Below are 22081 nucleotides of genomic sequence, written 5' to 3' on the forward strand. Positions count from 1 at the left end.
GTGGTACCAGTTTACACTTCCAACAGCATATGGGAGCTCCAGTTGCTCTACATCGTCAGGATTTAAAAGAGGATTTGAGGATTTAAAATTTGTTGCCAACCTTGTGGCTATGAAGTGGGTCTCATTACATTTCCTTGATGATTGAGATTGAGCATCTTTCATTGTTAATTGCATGTGTTTCTCTTCTGTGCAGGGTCTTCGGCCCACTTTCCAATTGGATTATCTTTTTCTTACTGATTTGTGAGAGTTCACCAATATGTTTTGGTAGCATAAATGGATTTACGACTGAAAAGGCTCTAAACTGATAAAGAATTGCGATTAGGTTTGGGAGATATTCAACAGCTAAAAATCTTAAACACTGCCCCTCCCTCAGGCTTCTGATTTGATCCTCACTAGCGCCTTATGAAAGAGAGCCGTAACCCCACTTCTCAGGTCAGTTTTACCCATCACCACCGGCTTCTGTCTGTGGGAAAGGGACCTAGCGACTTTCTTCCGTGCTTTCCCAGCTCTTGGTTCCACGTCCACAACCCCGGCGAACTAATCACCGGTTACGCAGTATTTATTGCAGCACCTCAGCGCCCCTCGCAATATTCTCGCAAGTGTTGGTTCCAGCCGATCATGTGACACCCAAGATGGCGGGGTCCAGCGCGGCGGAGGAGGCGGCAGTTTACTTAATAGTGAGCGGTATCCCGTCGGAGTTGCGCTCAGCCCAGCTACGGAGCTACTTTAGCCAGTTCCGGGAGCAGTGCGGCTGTGGCTTCCTCTGTTTCCACTACCGGCATCGGCCTGAGCGGGCCCCTCCCCAGGCTGCTCCCGACTCGACCCTAACTCCTATCCGCCAGGGTCTCGCCCAGACTTCACTCAACGATGCCCGCACTGTCTCCACTCAGGACTCTGCTCCCGCCCAGACCCGCACCTGCTGCTGCGTCATCTCGGTACGGGGGCCAACTCAAGCCCAGAGGTTTCTCCGTATGTACTCGGGCCGCCGGTGGCTGGATTCTCAGGGGACTTGGTTACCTGGTCGTTGTTTCATCCGCAGACTTCGGTTACCTACTGAGGCATCAGGTACGAGTAGGAGAGATAATAGACTGGGACTACTAGAGGCACTGGAACAGAGGCACCGTTCCTGAGGATTGCTGAGGATAAGTCAGGTCTCTTGTTAGGGCTCTTTAGGAGTTTATATCATTTCTGGACAAAGTTTCAGGCTCAACTTGCACGTTAGAAAAACTCGGGGGAAAAAAAATACCCAGAGGCCTATTCAGATGATCTTTCCAATTTATTAAGTCTATTCCGATACCCTTTTGCTTTGCACTGACATAGAAGGGGAAAAAGGAAATCAGATATTGTCTTCGTTGCTCCCCACCCAGTCCTCTGTTGGCAAGATGCAAATGAAGAGACAAACTCTTTTCTCTGGACAGCTTCCATTTTCATGGGAAATCACTTTGATAGGGAAACAGGAAGCACAGTGCAGGGCCCTCTAATTTATTCATTCAACAAATCTAGCCTGTATTGCTAGACGTAGTGTGACTCTAGCTGGTATGCAGAGAACAGTTGGACACAGTCTGTGCTTAGAATCCAGAGACGAAGATAGATTTGTAAAAAGGTAAGTGTCACAGAGATGCCATTCTAATTGTTAACGTTTACTGAGCACTTCCTGGGCACCGTTCGAAGTCTTTCATTTTCTTATTGACTCCTCACAACAATCCTATAAGGTAGGAGCTATTGTTAGCCATTTTATAAGTGAGGAAACTGAAGAATACAGAAGTTATATTACAAGGTGACAGAGTCACAATAGTAACTGGGCATTTTGCTCCAGAGCCTGTGCTCTTTAACACCAACTGCTGTGAGATGACAGAGGAGGGAGAAACCCATTTCCTAGAAGGATTAGGAAATGTGGCTTTTCATCTGGATCTTGAAAGATGAACAGGAGTTGGTGGGAAAGAATGGTGTTCAAAGTAAATGGCATTTGCAAAGACACAGAGATGTGAAAGCCCATGAAACTCTCAGGGCATGTTAAATTGTTTGATGTGATTGGAACACGTGGTATGACGGTGTGCAGGGGGTGGGGGTTGGTGGCAGTTGAGACTCAAAAGGTCACCAGGAACCAGATCTGGAAGAAACTTGTGAGCTTAGCCTAGGTGATGAGAAATGGCATGAAATTACTAGGTGGTTCTGGTCAGGGAACAGAGGAAGGGACTCTGGAAAAGTTTGAAAGGGAGAAACAGCATTAGGCTAAAGGATTTAAACCTTGAACAGTTTCTGGCTCAAGTGTTGCTGGAGACTTCTAGGTTTCAAGAGCTATTCTTCTCCCTGCTTCCCAAGGTTTGGACTCCTTTCCCTTCAAGACCCGGAAGGAACTGCAGAGTCGGAAGGCTGAGAGTGAAGCCTTCACGCTGGCCGACCTGAGGCAACTGCCAGAGCTGAACCCACCGGTGCTGATGCCCAGTGGGAATGTGGGGACTCCCCTGCGGGTCTTTTTGGAGTTGATCCGGGCCTGCCGTCTACCCCCTCGGATCATCACCCAGCTGCATCTCCAATTCCCCAAGACAGGTTCCTCCCGGCGCTACGGCAATGTGCCCTTCAAGTATGAGGACTCAGAGACTGTAGAGCAGGAAGAGCTTGTGTACACAGCCGAGGGTGAGGAAATACCCCAGGGAACCTGCTTGGCAGACGTACCAGCCAACCCCTGTGGAGAGCCAGAGGAAGAAGAGGAAGAGGAAGAAGAGTCACACTCAGATGACGTGAGTACAGTGAGCCACCTTGTCCTTGCTGGCAGCTTAGAGAGGCCAAGGCATTAACAGTACCACTCTTCAATTGTGTATTACCAGAGTTCTAAACCTGGGGTCCTCAGGAGGCTTCCAAAGACTTCGAACTCCCTGACATTGAACGTAAAACTGCATTTGCACGTGCAGGTATATGTTTCTTTGGGAGAGGGGCCAGAGCTTTTATCAAAAGATTCTCAAAGGGGTCTTCTTTTCATTCCTTCAGAAGAAATATAAGGAGGGTCCCTTTCATTGATGAAATCTACTGACCAAGAGATAAGATCACCTAAGGAAGCAGAGGCACAGCTGGGATGTGAACCCAGTCCCCTTCGCTGCTTGTCTAACTTCTGTGTGCTTTCATTATGTGGTTGAGAAGTCACCTCTATTTTCTTTTTTTTTTTTCACCTCTATTTTCTGACCTTGAATCTGTGGATTGAACACTAGCCTCCACTCTAACTTTCTCAATGAAATAGACATTTCTTCTAACTCTTTCTCCAAACTTGGTTGTTCATCCATACAATCGGGAGAGGTGTGATTTGTTGGGAAACTTTTTTTTTTTTTAATGCATACTCTGGGTAAGAAGTAATTGACCTGTGTCTTCAAAGTTCCCAGCTCAGAGTTGCTAACACATCTGGACCACATCCTTAGTGTGTGGTACTGTCCTGCCTTTTCTCCAGCACCTGCTCTGTAGCAGTGATTCCTGAGACCTCCTGGAGTTTAACTGGGGCAGGAGCCCCCAAGATTTCAAGCCAGGAGTCACTCTATTATTCCGCAAGTCCAGTCAAGCAGTTGTAAACACAGGGGCTAGCGCAGGATTCCAAAGACATTCTAAGACTCATTTCCTTCCCTCAAAGAGCCTTCAAGCTCCCTGAAGAGAGAGAACCAACATCTGGAAAGGGGATGTGGTATGGTATGGGTTTGAACGCTGGCTCTGCCCCTCTCTTAGGCAAATCACTTTACTCCTCTAAATCGAGGTTTCCTCACCTGTAGAATGGGAATAATGGTACTAACCTCACAGGGTTGTTGGGGTGATTAAAGGAGCTAAGGTATGTGAAGGGCCTGACACAGTAGACGATAGGTTTAGTTCTTGTCCCTTCTTTCTTTGTGACATAATGTAGAAAGGCATAAACAGGGTATATTGATTAGCAGGGAGAAATTCAGAGACCAGTGAGAGTGCTGTGGGCCTCAGTGTGGGGGACCTCATGTGAGCTATAGAACTTGAGGAACGAGGAGGATTTAACCAAGTGAAGAGGAGGTGGTGGTGGGAGAGGAGGGCAGATATTCAGGCAGGGAGAACAACATGGCCAAAAGCGCAGGGATAAGAGTGAGTCAGGGGCTTCCCTGGTGGCGCAGTGGTTGAGAGTCCGCCTGCCGATGCAGGGGACACGACTTCGTGCCCGGGTCCCGGAGGATCCCACATGCCACAGAGCGGCTGGGCCCGTGAGCCATGGCCGCTGAGCCTGCGCGTCCGGAGCCTGTGCTCCGCGGCGGGAGGGGCCACAACAGTAAGAGGCCCGCGTACCGCAAAAACAAACAAACAAACAAAAAAAGAGTGAGTCAGGCTTGTGGCGGAAGGGGCCAAGTATGCTGAGAAACAGGGCATGGAGATATGTTTTGGTCACGGCTTAGGGGCCAGAAAGTGCTGCTTCTCAGAGAAATGTGGAGGAAGGGAGCTGAGGTCCCATCCATGGGACCTCCTGTGCACTGAGCTGCCCTCCTCATGGGCCTGAGGTCAGGAAGCTGGACAGGCAGGTCACCTCTCCGCACCTCCTCCCAGGACGACGACCGGGGTGAGGAGTGGGAACGGCACGAAGCGCTGCATGAGGACGTGACCGGGCAGGAGCGGACCACTGAGCGGCTCTTTGAGGAGGAGATCGAGCTCAAGTGGGAGAAGGGCGGCTCAGGCCTGGTGTTCTACACTGACGCCCAGTTCTGGCAGGAAGAGGAAGGAGGTAACACTGGCACCCGGGCAAGGGCAGGGGTGATCTCTGCTGCATTCGCTCAGGGCGCTCTGCTCCACACGGCGGGTTCCCTGGCAGTGAGCCCAACTAAAGGGCTAGGGAAGAGGCTTACGTTGGTCATATATGAGAGACCAGCCATCCTTTCTAGGGGTGAGGGATCAGTGGAGTGGAGAGAAAATGCCTTCCTACAAATTCTGAATGACCCCCCTTCAGAGGAGAGATTTGAAGATAAAATCAAAAGCCCCAAGTTCTAGAAAGTCTAATTTAACTCTTGACAGAACTGAGAGTCCTTGGCTCACTCTCCTTGATGCTCTTCTATCTGCAGACTTTGATGAACAGACAGCTGATGACTGGGATGTGGATATGAGTGTGTACTACGATGCAGGTACTGGGCCAGAGGTTGCAGTACTGGGAGGTGGAATGGTGCCCTGGCCTTGCAGTGACACTTTACCAGACCTGTTTAGCAGAGGCTGAGACAGGGCACCAGTTCCCTTGGGGTAGCCCGCTGAGAGGGTTCCTCTCTTAAAACATCGCTAGTTGAGTGCATTAAATGCTGGTTGTGGGCAGAGACTTTTTCCTTTCTTTGTGGAGGAAGGACATGTGGCGACAGCCCTCAGGGAGCTCTGGTTCTGATGGGCAGACCCTAGTAGAGTGGGAGGGTCAGGAGTTTGGGCTCTGGTTAAGAATTTAGATTCTGGAGTCAGAAATGACTTAGGGTGGTTGGGGGGTGGGAAGGGAAGACCTGGGTCCTAATTCCATCTCTCATTTTTTGGCTTTATGACTCTTCTGTACTTCAGTTTCCTCATCTGTAAGATGGGACAGCTGTGGTTCTTATTCTTGGCGAGCTCCCAGTCTAATGGGAGAAATAATACAGTAATAACACACCATAAAAATGAATATTTTTAAACCTTGTGAGGAGGGCCTGGAAACCTGATTTTCCCCCCTTCTGCTGAGAGAGACCCTTCCACAAATTGGGCTCTACTTCCTCAGATGGTGGAGACAAGGATGCCCGAGACTCTGTCCAAATTCGTCTGGAACGGAGACTCCGTGATGGCCAGGAGGCCGGCTCCGTGATCAGACACCAGGTGGGCACCTTCGAGCGCCACACCAAGGTGAGCACTGTGCCAGCGCACTGACCCCTCTCTTTTCCTTCTTTACCCTCATTTCCTTCCCCGCCCCCACAGGAGCCCCATCTCGAGTCTTCTCCCTTCCCTCTGCAGGGCATTGGGCGGAAGGTGATGGAGCGGCAGGGCTGGGCCGAGGGCCAGGGCCTGGGCAGCGGGTGCTCAGGGGTGCCCGAGGCCCTGGATAGTGACGGCCAGCACCCCAGATGCAAGCGTGGATTGGGGTGAGTATGGGTGAGGGACTTCCCTGGGAGCCCAAGTGAGCCTTTCAGCTGTACCCTCTTCCCTCTGGTTTTGGATTGGGTGCTAGAGACCCCTAGGGAATGAACTTCAAAACAGAATTAGAAGGAAAAAGTATGTCTGGTGCTAATATTTTCAAGACTGAGTCCTAAAAAAAAAAAAAAAGACTGAGTCCTCAGGCTTGACAGGATCATTAATCTCCTGGGGGAGTCATTCCCCCAAGTCTGAGGAGTTTGGACTTGATGATTGCTATTAGAAAGTGACTGTAAGTCACAGAGTGGTGACAGTTGTTCTAAATTTCGTGTACTATTTAAAATGAAAGGCCTCTGGTTGCTGGCACTATCAATGGATGGATAAGGGGGCTGGAGAGCAAAGATCCAGATTTAAATGCTCAATCTTTGGGACAAACCAGATATGTAGTAGCTATTACTCTGTCCTTTCTCAACCCCTTTACTGTGGTGAGATAGCAGCCCTCTCACTGAGAGCTCTTTTTGATCCAGGTACCATGGAGAGAAGCTCCAGCCATTTGGGCAACCGAAGAGGCCCCGTGGAACTGGCTTAGGGCTCATCTCCACCATCTACGATGAGCCCCTACCCCAGGACCAGGGGGAGTCGCTGCTCCGCCGCCAGCCACCCACCAGCATGAAGTTTCGCACAGATATGGCTTTTGTGAGGGGTTCCAGCTGTGCCTCGGACAGCCCCTCAGAGCCTGAGTGGCAGGTTCAAGGGCTTCCTTAATCAGGATCACTCATAATTGCACAGTGGCAGCCCTCTGCCTGGCCTTATCTCCCACGGAAGCAGAAAGAACTCTGGGAGCAGCAGTCTGCGTGGCTTGTTCAGAACTTGCCTTCTGCCTACCTCAGGGGCATTTTTACAAAAAGCCCCCTATCCTCCCCTTTGATGATAGGGCTTAATGACTTGTCCTCGGTGGTCTCCTAACCCTAGTCCCTGTTTGGGCTTGCTCCTGTTGCCTCCCCCAGCACCTTGAAAACTGGATTGACTGGGGTTATTGTCACAACCTTCCTGGGGGCAAGGGGAGGGTGGGAGTGGGTTCAGCATGAAACCCAGAAAGAGGGGAAAAGGGACATGGAAGAGGAGAGGATTTGTGGCTGAAAGAGACGGTCTTGGGGCGGGCCCTCCATCGCCTCTACCCTTAACTGGCTGGGACCGGGCAGCGGAGAGTCCGCTGCAGCTGTCCCGGGTCTGCGACCTGACGAGAGAATAAAAAAGTTTACTACCGAATTTCTCTTCTCCAATTCGGCCGGGAGGAAGGTGGGGAACTCCCCAGAAAAGTAACCGCCCCCTCCCCCAGGCCCCCACGTCCGCCCCACGCACCGACGTCACCACGCCCTTCGGCGCCAAGCTGTGTCGTCACCGTATGGGCGGGACTTCCTCTCCCGGCCATGCTGTTTCCGACGTCGTCCGGAAGTCGGGTGCTGGTCCCGTTAGTAGCTGGCCGTTTGGTCGCCTCACATCGCGCGGGTCCCTGCTCTTCCTCCTTAGGCGACCCCCGGGCATCACCGCCGGCCCCCGACGAAGTGCACGTCGGGGATCCCGTTGCCCTCGGCTCTCGTCTTCGGCTTGGCTCCCGCTCTGCTTCCCTGCCGAGCTTACCTGCTCCGCACGGGGCCGTGTGCCGGCTGCCCATGGCGGGGGCTGCTCCGACCACGGCCTTTGGGCAGGCGGTTATCGGCCCTCCGGGCTCGGGGAAGACGACGTACTGCCTGGGCATGAGTGAGTTCCTGCGCGCGCTGGGCCGGCGTGTGGCGGTGGTGAACCTGGACCCGGCCAATGAGGGGCTGCCGTACGAGTGCGCCGTGGACGTGGGCGAGCTGGTGGGGCTAGGCGACGTGATGGACGCGTTGCAGCTGGGGCCCAACGGCGGCCTGCTGTACTGCATGGAGTACCTGGAGGCCAACCTGGACTGGTTGCGTGCCAAGCTCGACCCCCTCCGCGGCCACTACTTCCTCTTCGACTGCCCTGGCCAAGTGGAGCTCTGCACGCACCACGGAGCCCTGCGCAGCATCTTCTCCCACATGGCGCAGTGGGACCTCAGGGTGCGTCTGGGGACGGGCAGGCCCATTTTGCAGATGGAGGAACTGAGACAGGGAGGAGAACAGATGCCACGCCCCCATGACCCACAGCGAGGTAGGGGCTGAGACGCTTTGGAGTCAAACAGGTGTGAGTTCGAATCCTGGCTCTGCCACTGACTCGCTGTGTGGTCCTGGGCAAGTCAGTTTATCTCTCTGAACGTCAGTTTTCTCATCTGTAAAATGGATGTGTCAGTACCCAATTTGGGATTATTGGGAGTATGGAAGGGGTTATGTGGAAAGTGGCATGATAATTGTTGTTGTGACTTGTGGACAAAAGAAAGTGAAAGAATAGAGTCAGATGCAGTGGGAATTGAACCAGTTGCCCACTGGGAGGCTCAGTGCAAGACATCTTGTAGGAAAAGATGCCCCACACCTCCTGGAATAAGGAAATGACTGTGGCTATTAGAATGAAACAGAAGCAGGAAAAAAACTAATGGGAAGACTTTCCCTTTGCCCTCAGAAGTCCCCAATCTGATGGGAGAGACATAGGCCCTAATGTTCCCTGCCTCCCCAGGCCACTCTCACCCTGTCTCTTCCTTCCCTCCCAGCTGACTGCTGTCCACCTGGTGGATTCTCACTATTGCACAGACCCTGCCAAGTTCATTTCGGTGCTGTGTACCTCCCTGGCCACCATGCTGCATGTGGAGCTGCCCCATGTCAACCTTCTCTCCAAGATGGACCTCATTGAACACTATGGGAAGCTGGGTAAGAGATCCTGTTCTGACAGGCAAAAAGTAGGGCAACGGCTGGGCTGGAGTGAAGCAGAGATCTCAGCTGAAGGAAGCTGCTTCCAGGGACCATGCATGGCCTGGTGATAGTAGCCACAGTCAGGTCTGACCCCTGCCCATTTATTTTGTGCCACTCTGTGCCAGATACTGTTCTGGGTTTTGGGGACAAGAGAGCTACAGATGGTGATATGTATTATGAAGGAATTAGAAGAAAGTGATGGGATAGTGAGTGGTTGGGAGTGAGGGGAGTGAACAGTACCATCTGAGCTGAGACCAGAATAGTGAGAAGGAGCCAGCGAAGGCAGAACTGTTCCTAGGCAGAGGGACCAATAGGGGTCCCTATTTCCCTAATCCTTAAGGAAAGAGTTTTGTTTGTTGGTTGGTTGGTTGCTGGGTTGTTGTTTTTTTTGCCATTTCACGTGAACCACAATTTTTTTTTTTAATTAACTTATTTTTTTGGCTGCGTCGTGTCTTCTTTGCTGCGCACGGGCTTTCTCTAGTTGCGGCGAGCAGAGGCTACTCTTTGTTGCGGTACGTGGGCTTCTCATTGCGGTGGCTTCTGTTGTTGCAGAGCACAGGCCCTAGGCACGCGGGCTTCAGTAGTTGCAGCACGCGGGCTCAGTAGTTGTGGCGCACGGGCTTAGTTGCTCTGCGGCATGTGGGATCTTCCTGGACCAGGGATCGAACCCATGTCCCCTGCATTGGCAGGCGGATTCTTAACCACTGTGCCACCAGGGAAGTCCCGGGAAAGAGCTTTTTATGTTCAAGGAAAAGGGGGTGGGGAGTGAAGGGAGCCCAGGGTAGCTGAGATAGTGCCCAGGGGAAGGGTGGTAGGAAACGAGGTCAGAGAGGTGGGCAGGGGCTAGAACCTGTGCTGTTGAAACACAGAGGAAAGCCATTGATGAATATGAAGCAAGGGAACACCATGAACTAAAAAGGCCCTTCTGGCTACTTTGTGAATTGAAAGGGGCAAGAATGAAAACAGAGATCCTGTAGGAGGTGTTTGCAGCAGCCCAGGCAGTGGTAGTGGGAATGGAAAGAAGTAGATAGATTCAAAACTTACTCAAGAAATAGGATTTGCTGGTGGATTGGATGTGGAGACAGAGGAATTAAGGATGACTGTCAGGTTTCTGACTGAACCAGTGGACAGATAAAGGTGCCATTTGTCAAGGTGGGAAAGACTGAGAGAGAAGCAGGCTGGCATGAGGCAGGGGCGTTGCCTAGGGGTCTATGGCCAACATTTTTTTTCCTGAAAAATTAGTGCCCTGCCGACTAGGGCATTAGTTCCCTAAATAGCATCTTCAGCCACAAAGGAACCTGGAGAAGGATAGCTGAAATGACCAGCAGTGAGCAGGAAGGGAGGTTGTGGGGAGAGTAAAGTGTCAGGGCCTTGTCCAGGGAGGGTCACTGGCTGCCGGTTGGGACATGGAAGGATGGGGATAAAAAGCCCCATTTTATCTATGTCCAGATTTGTGTCTTCCCAAGCCTGTCTCCCCCTTCACAGCCTGCAGCCCAGATGGCTACATGCTGGTCCTCTACATTTCTAGCTCTGACTCTTGCCAGTCATCCTCACAAGAGACTGAGGTACAAACCAGATCAGGCAATTGAGGCCCAGAGACATTACATGAATAGCCCAAGGTCAGTCACACAGCTAGCCTGTTAACTGAAATAAAATTTAAACCAAGTGTACCTGGCTGCAGTTTCTGCATTCTCAGTGAGAAACGTACCTGTCAGGCAATCCGAGAAGTTTGTTGGAATGCCCAGCACTTTCTTCCTTGCAGGCACAGGGGTGTCTGTGTTAGACACAGACAGGTGTTAGAGCTGATATGAACACAGGAAGCAGAGCTCAGGGAGTGAGTCAGTCGATCCCAATAGCCTGATTCCCTCGGCTCACTTTCGGACAGACCTGCTGAGTAGCCCAGCTACTTGAGTCTTCCAGGCAGAAGTGGACAGTGCAGAGAGGCCCACTTTCCTTCTCTTAGTGCGAAGTTTGTATTCACAGAACTGAGTCAGGGACCTCTGAGTCATCTAGTCTAATCTTCTCATTTTACACTAAGAAGGAATTGACCTGGAAAGGGAAAGTGATTTTCCCAAGAGGCCATCCTGCTAGATAGAGGCGCTAGATAGTGCGCCAGGTTCTGGGAGCTCTGCCTGGCTGTGAGCTTTTTGAGGCAGGGACCAAGCACTATTATTGGTACATGTTCTACCTTACTGCCACTGATCAAGCACTTCTCTGAACCAGACACTGGGGTTTATAGCACTTAATCCTCACAGTAGCCCCATGAGGTGGGTAACTGCCCATAGAGCTAGTAAATGGCAGAGCCAACAAGTGAAATCAGGTATTTTCTTCTTAGTTCATTTCACTGCCTCAGCAAATGTTTGTTGAATGAATGAATGAATGAGTGAGTGAGTGAGTAAGTGAGTGAATGAAGGCAAAGGAAGAAGGAAAAAAATATGGTCCCTGTCCTCAAGTCTTTAGCCTGATGCCAACTGCTCCTGAACACCAGTTTCTCTTCTTTTTCTTTTCTTTTTAATTAAAGTATAGTTGATATACAATGTTGTATTAAGTTCTCCCGTACAGCAAAGTGACTCAGTTATACATATATATATATACACATTCTTTTTTTATATTCTTTTCCATTATGGTTTATCATAGGATATTGACTATCGTTCCCTGTGCTAACCAGTTTCTCTTCTTAGCCTTCAACCTGGACTACTACACAGAGGTCCTGGACCTCTCCTACCTGCTTGACCACCTGGCTTCTGATCCTTTCTTCCGCCACTACCGTCAGCTCAATGAGAAACTGGTGCAGCTCATCGAAGACTACAGCCTGGTCTCCTTCATCCCTCTCAACATCCAGGTACAAACACACCTCATTTTATTGCACTTTGCTTTATCGTGCTTCACAGATACTGCTTTTTTTTTTTTTTTTTTTTTTTTAACCAGTTATAGGCTTGTAGCAATCCTGCATTGAACCAAGTACATGTTCCAACAGCATTTGCTCACTTTATATCCCTATGTTACATTTTGATAATTCTCAAAATATTTCGAACTTTTTCATTATTATTATATATATATAATATATATATTTTATATTATATATTATATATATATATTATGATGATCTATGATCAGTGATCTTTGATGTTACTGTTGTAATTGTTTGGGGCACCATTGACTGCACCCGTATAAGACGACAAACTTGGGAATTCCCTGATGGTCCAGTGGGTAGGACTCTGTGCTTTCACTGCTGAGGGCACAGGTGTTTTTTTTGTTTTTTTGTTTTTTTTGTTTTTGTTTTTGAGGGCACAGGTTTGATTCCTGGTTAGGGAACTAAGATCCCGCAAGCCACATGGCCGGAAAAAAAAAAAGATGGCGAACCTAATCCACAAATGTTGTGTGTGTTTTGACTGCTCCACTGACTGGCTGTTCCCCCATCTCTCCCTCTCCACCAGCCTCTTTATTCCCTAAAACTCCCTAAAACACAACAATGTGGAAATTAGGCCAATTAATAACCCTACAACGGCCTCTAAGTGTTCATGTGAAAGGAAGAGCTTCACATCTCTCACTTTTTTTTTTTTTTTTTTTTTTTTGACCATGCAGCATGCAGAATTTTAGTTCCCCAACCAGGGGTCGAACCCATGCCCCATGCAGTGGAAGCACAGAGTCTTAACCACTGGACCGCCAGGGAAGTCCCATGCCTCTCACTTTAAAAGCTAGAAATGATTAAGCTTAGTGAGGAGGGCATGTTGAAAAGCCAAGATAGGCCAAAAGCTAGGCCTCTTGTGCCAAACAGTTAGCCAAGGTGTGAATGCAAAGGAAAAGTTCTTGAAGGAAATGAAAAGTGCTACTCCAGTGAACACAGGAATGATAAGGAAGCAAAACAGCCTTATTGCTGATATGGAGAAAGTTTTAGTGGTCTGGATAGATCAAACCAGCCACAGCATTTCCTTAAGCCAAAGCCTAATTCAGAGCAAGGCCGTAACTCTCTTCAGTTCTCTGAAGGCTGAAAGACATGAGGAAGCTGCAGAAGAAAAGTTTGAAGCTAGCAGAGGTTGGTTCATGAGGTTTAAGAAAAGAAGCCATGCCCATAGCATAAAAGTGCAAGGTGAAGCAGCAAGTTCTGATGTAGAAGCTGCAGCAAATTATCCACAAGATCTAGCTAAGATAATTAACGAAGGTGGCTATACTGGGAATTCCCTGGCGGTCCAGTGGTTAGGACTCTGCACTCACTGCTGAGGGCCTGGGGTTCAATCCCTGGTTGGGGAACTAAGATCCCACAAGCGGCCAGTGTGGCCAAAAAAAAAGGTTGGCTATACTAAACAACAGATTCTCAATGTAGACAAAACAGCCTTATTCTGGAAAAGGAGGCCATCTAGGACTTTCATAGCTAGAGCGAAGTCAGTGCCTGGCTTCAAGGCTTCAGAGGATAGGCTGACTCTCTTTTTAGGGGCTAATGCATCTGGTGACTTTAAGTTGAAGCCAGTGCTCATTTACCATTCCGAAAATCTAGGACCCTTAAGAATTCTGTTAAATCTATTCTGCCTGTGCTCTATAAATGGAACAACAAAGCCTGGATGACAGTACATCTGCTTACAACATAGTTTACTAAATATTTTAAGCCCACTGTTGAGACCTGCTGCTCAGAAAAAAAGATTCTTTTCAAAATATTACTGCTCATTGACAATGCACCTGGTCATCTAAGAGCTGTGATAGAGATGTTGTTTTCATGCCTGCTAACACAACACCCATTCTGCAGCCCATGGATCAAGGAGTCATTTGACTTTCAAGTCTTAGTATTTAAGAAATAACATTTCTTAAGGCTGTAGCTGCCATAGATAGTGATTCCTCTCATGGATCTGGGCGAAGTCAATTGAAAACCTTCTGGAAAGGAGTCACCATTCTAGATGCCATTAAGAACATTCGTGATTCATGGGAAGGGGTCAAAATATCAGTATTAACAGGAGTTTGGAAGAAGTTGCGTCCAACCCTCATGGATGACTTTGAGGACTTCAAGACTTCAGTGGAGGTGGAAATAGCAAGAGAACTAGAATTAGAAGTGGAGCCTAAAGACAACACTGAATTGCTGCAGTCTCATAATACAACTTTACAAATAAGGAGTTGCTTCTTATGAATGAGCAAAGAAAGTGGTTTATTGAGATGGAATCTACTCCTGGTGAAGATGCTGTGAAGGATGTTGAAATGGCAACAAAGGATTTAGAATATTGCATAAACTTAGTTGATATAGTAGCAGCAGGATTTGAGAGGATTGACTCCAATTTTGAAAGAAGTTCTACTGTGGGTAAAATGCTATCAAACAGCATTGCATGTTACAGAGAAATCGTTTGTGAAAGGAGGAGTCAGTTGATGCAGGAAACTTTATTGTTGTCTTATTTTAAGAAATTGCCACAGCAACACCACCCTGATCAGTCAGGAGCTATCACCACGGAGGCAAGACCCTCAACCAGCAAAAAGATTATGACTCACTGAAGGCTCAGATGATGGTCAGCATTTTTTAGCAATAAAGTACTTTTTTTTTTTAAATTTATTTTTGGCTGCGTTGGGTCTCTATTGCTGCGCGCGGGCTTTCTCTGGTTGTGGCAAGCGGGAGCTACTCTTCGTTGCGGTGTGCGGGATTCTCATTTTGCAGTGGCTTCTCTTGTTGCGGAGCATGGGCTCTAGGCGCCCGGGCTCAGTAGTTGTGGCTCACGAGCTCAGTAGTTGTGGCTCGCGGGCTCTACAGCGCAGGCTCAGTAGTTGTGGCACACGGGCTTAGTTGCTCCACAGCATGTGGGATCTTCCCGGACCAGGGCTCGAACCCATGTCCCCTGCATTGACAGGCGGATTCTTAACCACTGCACCACCAGGGAAGTCCCAGCAATAAAGTACTTTTAAATTAAGGTATGTACATTGTTTTTTTGGACATAATGCTATTGACTATATGCTTAATAGACTACAGTATAGTGTAAACATGACTTTTATATGCACTGGGAAACCAAAAAATTCGTGTGACTCACTTTATCATGAAATTTGCTTTACCTTGGTGCCCTGGAACCCAACCCACAGTATCTCCGAGGTGTGCCTGTACTGGGCACTAAGAGGCCTCGTCCCTTGGCTATTGGCTCTGCAGTGCCTGGGAGCACACCAGGCTACGTGTCCAGGAGGCTTTGAGGCCTCAAACAATGGTCTTTGTCCTGGGTCCAACTATCATTCAGTCTCCTTAGTTTCGAGACCAGTGGTGGGCAGGATTCCAGTAAAGAGGGTAGACCAAATTTTGGCCCTATCTGTTCTGTTTTTTTGTTTTTTAATATATTTATTTTTGGCTGTGTTGGCTCTTCGCTGCTGCGCACGGGCATTCTTTAGTGGCAGCGAGCGGGGGCTACTCTTTGTTGCGGAGCACGAGCTCTAGGCGTGTGGGATTCAGTAGTGTGGCACACGGCCTTCAGTAGTTGTGGCTCACGGGCTCTAGAGCGCAGGCTCGGTAGTTGTGGCGCACAGGCTTAGTTGCTCCGCGGCATGTGGGATCTTCCCGGACCAGGGATTGAACCCGTGTCCCCTGCATTGGCAGGCAGATTCTTAACCACTGTGCCACAGAAAAGCCCCCCTGTTCTGTTTTGCTGGGTTCTCTCTACACATGTTCCCTCCTCAGTGTGAAAAAGGATGAGTTCAGAAAGTCATCAGCAAGGGACTTGCCCAAGGCCAGGGACGAGTCTTTCAGCCTCCTTCAAGATGGGCAACTGCCTGTTGACTTTGCAAAGTAGTACCCAACCCTTGTGCCTCTCACCTTGCACCGTACAAAGGTAACCTGGGAGACAAAGGTGTGTGTTAGATTCCTTTCTGCTGGGGGTGAACTTAAGGGAACTTGTCTCTTCTCTGTTTAATGCCACACTTTTCTCCTCTAAAACGAGGAGATGAAACCTATAATATTAATCATACAATTACCACTTATTGAAGGCTTTCTGTGCTAGGCATTGGGCTGAGGACTGTTCATGCATTATTTTGATCTCTCTTTCCCATCATGTGATGTAGGGACCATTCTTACCACTTTTATGTGGACAAACAAATAAGTTACATGCATATTTATTGGGTGCCTACTGTTAGATAAGTTCTGTGCCAGGCACTGGGGATGCCTGGACAAACAAATTCCCGACCTCAAGGGGTGCACAGTCAAGTAGGAGAGGCAGATGAGTTAATAACTTGCTAATAGTTAGTAAGATGGTAAGGATCATAGCTACAGTGGGGATAAACCCAGGGGACTGCGGGTGTGTGTAGAGGTGCTTATCTGTTCTAATTTGGGTGGGTTGGTAGTCAGGTGAGGTGTAGCCGGGCCTCTGGGGACATGTAGAAGTACTCCAGGCCAAGGGAGCTGCATGGACAGAAGCTTCATGAGGCAAGATCAAGGCGAGTGTTTGGAGACTGCAATCGGTTTGGTACAACGTCAATTCCACATACCTCTATTTCACTCAGAGCTGTTTCTCTCCTCCCTGCCCAGGACAAGGAAAGTATCCAGAGGGTCCTGCAGGCTGTGGATAAAGCCAATGGCTACTGCTTTGGGGTCCAGGAGCAGCGGAGCCTGGAGGCCGTGATGTCTGCCGCGATGGGAGCTGACTTCCACTTCTCCTCGTATCCTTGCTCGCTAGCCTCCGCCACAGCCAAGAGCGGGAGGCCAGGGGCCCAGGAGTGGCCATGTCTGCCCTTGCAGATGACTGATTTCATGTTGACCAGTGGGCTCCCTGGTAACTGGTCCCTTGGAAGGCTTCAGGGTTGTTTGTACCTGAGGACAAGGGAGGCTATTGATCAGAAGGAGCAACAAATACGGAGGCCCAGACATGAAAGCACTGGTCACTTAGGAGAGATGCAAGGGATTCGGTTTGCCTGGTGTCTTGAGTGTGAAGGGGAAAGGGAGATGCAGTGGGAAGGGGAGGCAGGCGATGGAGGAGTGTGGACTTCGGCCGTGGGTGGCCAGTGGGAACCAGCATACTATTGTTGAGCGGAGCATGACGCCATCAGGTGTACATTCTTGAAAAGCACCTCCAAGTGTGGAAAATGCATTTAAGGGATGTGATTGGGAGCAGGAGAGTTTTTACAGTCTCCAAGTGAGATGGGATGCAACGTTAGTAGTGAGAATAGCAAAAAGGGCGTGGACTGGAAAAATATGAAGGAGACAGACAGCCAGAGCTGGTGACCAGGTGGTTATGGGATAGAAGGAGGGCGAGCAGAAGTTAGACTCCCAGGTTTCTGGTTTAGTCAGTGGTAGGGGGTGGTTGTGGTCACTGAGGCAAGAAAAGGAAGAGGAGAGGGCAGGTTTGTCACGTGGGTGGCAGGGATGGGAACTGGCAGCTGTGCTGTGTTTGAGGGGGCCATGGGATGTATTGGAACCTCAGTCTCCCTGGTTGTAGAATCTCAAGTTCTGACGCTGGAGTCCTCTAGTATAAGAGCCATGGTGGCCAACCTAGCCATAGTCAGACCCCAGACCCAGGCCTCAGGTCGGCCAGCCTCACACAGCTCCATGGGCAGTGTCGTGGGCTTTTCCTGTGTGACTCTGATTGATGTCCTTCCTGCCCCACTTTCCTGCGATTCCAGAGAGAGCTAGAAGGCACCCTATAGCCCAAGCAGAAAGTTGTTGTTTTCTTTTAGCTCCCTTGAGTTCCCTCCTTTAGCTGAAGCAGAGAAGTCACAGAGAAGTCATTTGTTGAGCACCTACTGTGTGCCGGTTGCCATGCTGGGCGCTTTATATTTGTTGTCTCATTTGACAGAGTTCCTCACGACTCTGTATTACAGATGAGAAAAAGGAAGTGGCAAAATCAGGGTTTAACCCCACGGCCTGGCTCCAGAGCACGTGCCACAACACAGAGCTGGAGGGTTAGTGCTCTCTGGTTCTCTGCTTCTCTGCAGTGTGGGCAAGAGGCAAATAGAGGAGCATTTGGGTCTGGTTACTTTGAGGGACTTCTCAGACCCAGTTGTTCCCTGTTGCCTGAAGCTCTAATTATGAGGAAGGGAGTGGGATGGGAGGAACCTCCAGACGCAGCTAGAGGGCACACATCACAGAGGTCAGATCCTACCCAGACCAGTTCTCCATCCTTGCCTATGCTATCAGCCTTGACGAGCCCTCCATCAGCACCCTGGGCCTGCAGGAGAAGTACCTGGCGCCCTCAGAGCAGTCAGTGGAGCAGGAGGCCATGCAGCTATAGCAACAAGCTGAGCTGTGGAGAACAAGACACACAACCCAGCGCTGGGGAGAGTGGCGGCTCCCAGCGAGCAGCGGACAGCTCAGTGGCTGCAGATCCCGGGGCAGCCCTCCCAGCCAGAGCTGGGAGACTGGCGAGGGGATACTCAGCCTTGCGGAGTACTTCTGGCCAAAAGCCACACATAGCCAAGCAGAGCACCAATCAGCCTCATGAACTCTGGGTGCTGCCACCAGGGATTCAGCACTGGTCCCACTCGGGCTGTGATGGAATGTGCTACAATGCAAGAGTTTATCTTCTACTTTTTGTGGCTTCCAAACTTTCTTCAACCATCCAGGCCGAGTGAGTTGGGAATATGGGAACATCACCTTTCCTCAGAAGAGCCCTGTTTCTTCATACTATAGGGCCGTGTTTCCCCCAAAGCACGGGATCATACTAGAGGGTTGACTCTCGGTCCTCAGTTATGCTCTTTGGTTAATCTTCAGTTTTAACAGTGAACCTCAAACTTGAGGTCTCACAGACAGCACTTCCTAGCAGATCTTGTAATGTTTTATTTTCATTGTATTTATGTCACGGTTTTATTGTTATTTGACGTTAAGTGTTAACTAGTTTTCCGTTTATAGTAGTGATTAAAAGTTGACTTTAAAATGAAATTATTTATACAAAGTGAGTTGCTTAAAGGAAAATATCAGTATATAATCTGATATCCTGAGGGCTGTGGGAAAAATCAAGATGGCTTGAAGTTGGAAATATTGGTGTTTGCTTCCTTTGCTCTTCTTGCAACTGGTTGGATGCAATTCACATTTTCAACCAGTAGGTAGCATCCCAGGGTTATTTTTTAATTTTAATTTTTTTTCAGCTGTAGCCTGGAGGCAGAAGGGGACCGATGGCTGTCGTGCCAGTAGTCTTATTTGCAGACACTCGGTGCTGTTAATACATGGGAAGGGCTTAGCATTTTACAAAGAGCTTCCACACACACGGTCCTCATGTGGCTTTCACAGCAGCTCCTAGGGATATAGACAAGATGGGGAATAGTACTAAGCCCCACTTTACTGTGAAGAAACAGAAAGATGAGGAGTTTGAACTTCAGTCAGCCTGTCTCTCATAGCTCACTTTGCTGAATACTTAATGGTGAAAAGTCAGGGCCCTCCTCCCACAGGGTTTGTAACCAATCAGGAGAAAGAATTTAGACACCTGTAGGGTATTACTGAATCATAAATCAGGGGGAAGATAGATGACTAGTGGTTCGGACAGTTGGAGAATTCAATTTAGGAAAACTGTTCTGAAGTAGCATTGAGATGGGGGTGACCGGACTTTGCTTCTCACATTTGGTCACCAGAGCAGAAGGCAGAAGAGTAAGGGGCTGTGAGGAGGCCCCTCGGGCTGGAACAGTGTGAAAGCAGCCGACCCCCACTCCCACGCCTGGCGGGATAGGGGATGCTCCTTCCCCCGACTCTCATCTAAGGAGTTCAAAGCACCTCATCCTTATTGACACTGTACACAGTGGGTGGGGAGTGTCAGCAGTGCAAGCCAGGGAAACTGAGGCCAGGAGGCACTGCCTGGGGCTATCTGTGAGTCACCTATGGGGCCTGGAGCCCAGGAATAACGACACCCAGGCTGCCGGACAGATCCCTCATCAGGGCATGAGGGTGGGTGCTGTGTTTTTGAAACTGATACCAATAGCTGTGGTCATGGGTTTTGATGCTTACCCCATCCTGGAGGCCCCAGCTATCACCAAAGCACACCAGCTGGAAGGAAGCATCATTTAGAACTTTATGGCCTCATATGCAAGCACCCTGAGCATTTATTCTCTGCAGTCATCAAGTGAAGAAGGATGGACAAACTCCAAGGTTTTATTTTCAGGCCTTGGTGTGACAACAAGGATGTTTTCTCCTCTAGTAAATGGAGCTCTGTCCACTTCCCACTGATAGCAACGTGATTTTCTATCCCCCCTGTCATGATTGGGAGGGGATAGCACAGTGCAGAAAAGCAGAGGTGTCTGGGTTCCAGGTGAGGTCTGTTCAGCATGAAGTGTGTAGGGTAAGAGAAAGACCATCCTCGATTTGTCAGCATATGACGACTGTCCTTAAGATTTCTCTTTTTCCTGATCGAAAAGTAAAAAGCTTGGAAAATGAAAATAAGTCGCCCATAATCCCACCACAGATAAATAATTTTTAAATATTTATAATAAATTTTCTATTCAAATGTATATTTTATGTTTTTTATTTCAGTCTTATTTTTCTATGCATTCAGAGGGATAGCTGTAGCATTTATATACGTGGGATATATTGTTAATGCTTTGTAACCTGCTTTTTCCGGTTAACATTATTTCATGTAACTAAAACTATAAGGACCTTTTTAATGTCTACATGATAATATTCTGGAGTATGGCTATAACATTGTTTATCCAGACTCCCATGGTTTAGCCTTTAAGTTGTTAGCAATTTTTTTGCTATTGTAAATAGTGCTGTGATTAACATCTTTGTCTGACTCTCTTTTTTTTTTTTAACATCTTTATTGGAGTGTAATTGCTTTACAATGGTGTGTTAGTTTCTGCTTTATAACAAAGTGAATCAGTTATACATATACATATGTTCCCATATCTCTTCCCTCTTGCGTCTCCCTCCCTCCCACCCTCCCTATCCCACCCCTCTAGGTGGTCACAAAGCACCGAGCTGATCTCCCTGTGCCATGCAGCTGCTTCCCACTAGCTGTCCACCCTACATTTGGTAGTGTATATATGTCCATGCCACTCTGACTCTCTGACTTTTAACTTATGATAAAGTCCTAGAAATAAAATAGCTGATGTTTTCTAGGTTCTGGATTCATATTGCCAAAATGCCTCCCAGAAACGTGCCACTTTACATCTCACAGGCACTGTCTGGAAGTGCTCTTCTCACCCCCAACCTCGCTTGGCAATCCTGAACTTCTGGAGGGAGGAAACCATCCCTGAATGCTTTCCAAGGGAACTTCTTGGTCTTCTCTGCTAACCACTGACACTGGGCTATACTATGCATATCTTGGCTCTGAACTGGGGACTTCCAACAACTGGAAGATAGTGTTTGGAACCTATCAGTGACCACAGCTAATTGGGAAGGTTTCCAGCCCAGACAGAGAGACTTAGGAGTGAGGGTGACACCCTAAAGCCCACAGAGCTGAAGCACAGCCAGTCTGCCCTCAGCTGTTTCTGAAGTAGCAAAATGCTCACCCACAGCTGGCTGAGAATAGGAAGCCTGATCCCATTAGGGTCTGTGGGAAGATGAGGATCCCGTTAGGATCTGAGAGATTCTCTGTCCTTTCTTAAGGTTCCTGAGAGAGATAGGGAAGTGACTTCCCAGCACTAAGGCCCACCCCATTTTTGAAAGAAGCTGGGAGGCCCAAGTACCTCAAAATCCTGGAGGGAAATTCTCTATCAAGCTGAGTAGCTCCCCTCCTCCCCCTTTTCCTCTCTCTTGCCCCTGGTTGTTGAGCCTTTACCCAGCCTGGTCTGGGCTGCTCACCTCCTCTTCCTGTCCCCTTTGGAAGGAAGAGTCTCAGATTACACAGACCTCAGTGGCATCAGGCTTGCTGAGGGTAGGGGAAAGCCATATGCCTCATTTCCAACCCACTGTGTCCTCCATGTCCAGCCAGGGAGCCAACTTCCCATAGCCCCAGAAGCCCAGGTGTCCCAAGTGGCTCTGAGCCTTAGTCTCTTCATAAGCAAAACAAAGATGATAATATGTATTGCTGTGAGGAATAAGGTATGAAACTGCCTGGCACATAGCAGTCATGCCATGTGCTCTTATTACTGTATTCTGTTCTTTAGGAAGAAGCAGGAGTGGGGCACTTTTGGTCAGAAGAGCAATCTTGGTGCAAGCATCTGAAATCGTGTGTGTGTGTGTGTGTGTGTGTGTGTGTGTGTGTTTAGGAAGAAGCAGGAGTGGGGCACTTTTGGTCAGAAGAGCAATCTTGGTGCAAGCATCTGAAATCAGGTGTGTGTGTGTGTGT

General features: G+C 48.9%; 2 protein-coding genes across 3 annotated transcripts; both read left to right on the plus strand.

The window, feature by feature from the left end:
* Positions 1-584: 584 nt before the first annotated feature.
* Positions 585-7329, plus strand: GPATCH3 (G-patch domain containing 3). Of its 2 annotated transcripts, XM_007120366.4 has the most exons (8): positions 585-1065; positions 2323-2741; positions 2829-2912; positions 4540-4714; positions 5049-5108; positions 5714-5835; positions 5944-6071; positions 6588-7329. In XM_007120366.4, exons 1-8 carry the CDS (start codon positions 633-635, stop codon positions 6823-6825), a joined length of 1659 nt encoding a protein of 552 aa, XP_007120428.2. In that variant the 5' UTR covers positions 585-632; the 3' UTR covers positions 6826-7329. The 2 variants fall into 2 exon arrangements, with proteins under 2 accessions (XP_007120428.2, XP_007120429.2); XM_007120367.4 differs by lacking the exon at positions 2829-2912 and having other exon boundaries at positions 591-1065.
* Positions 7330-7426: 97 nt separating this feature from the next.
* Positions 7427-18747, plus strand: GPN2 (GPN-loop GTPase 2). The gene is made up of 5 exons (XM_007120368.4): positions 7427-8144; positions 8729-8885; positions 11609-11769; positions 16402-16532; positions 18028-18747. The coding sequence occupies exons 1-5, from the start codon at positions 7491-7493 to the stop codon at positions 18098-18100; spliced, it is 1176 nt and encodes a 391-aa protein (XP_007120430.1). The 5' UTR covers positions 7427-7490; the 3' UTR covers positions 18101-18747.
* Positions 18748-22081: the final 3334 nt, after the last annotated feature.

The sequence above is a fragment of the Physeter macrocephalus genome, unplaced genomic scaffold (assembly GCF_002837175.3).
Source record: "Physeter macrocephalus isolate SW-GA unplaced genomic scaffold, ASM283717v5 random_66, whole genome shotgun sequence".
Classification (NCBI taxonomy): domain Eukaryota; kingdom Metazoa; phylum Chordata; class Mammalia; order Artiodactyla; family Physeteridae; genus Physeter; species Physeter macrocephalus.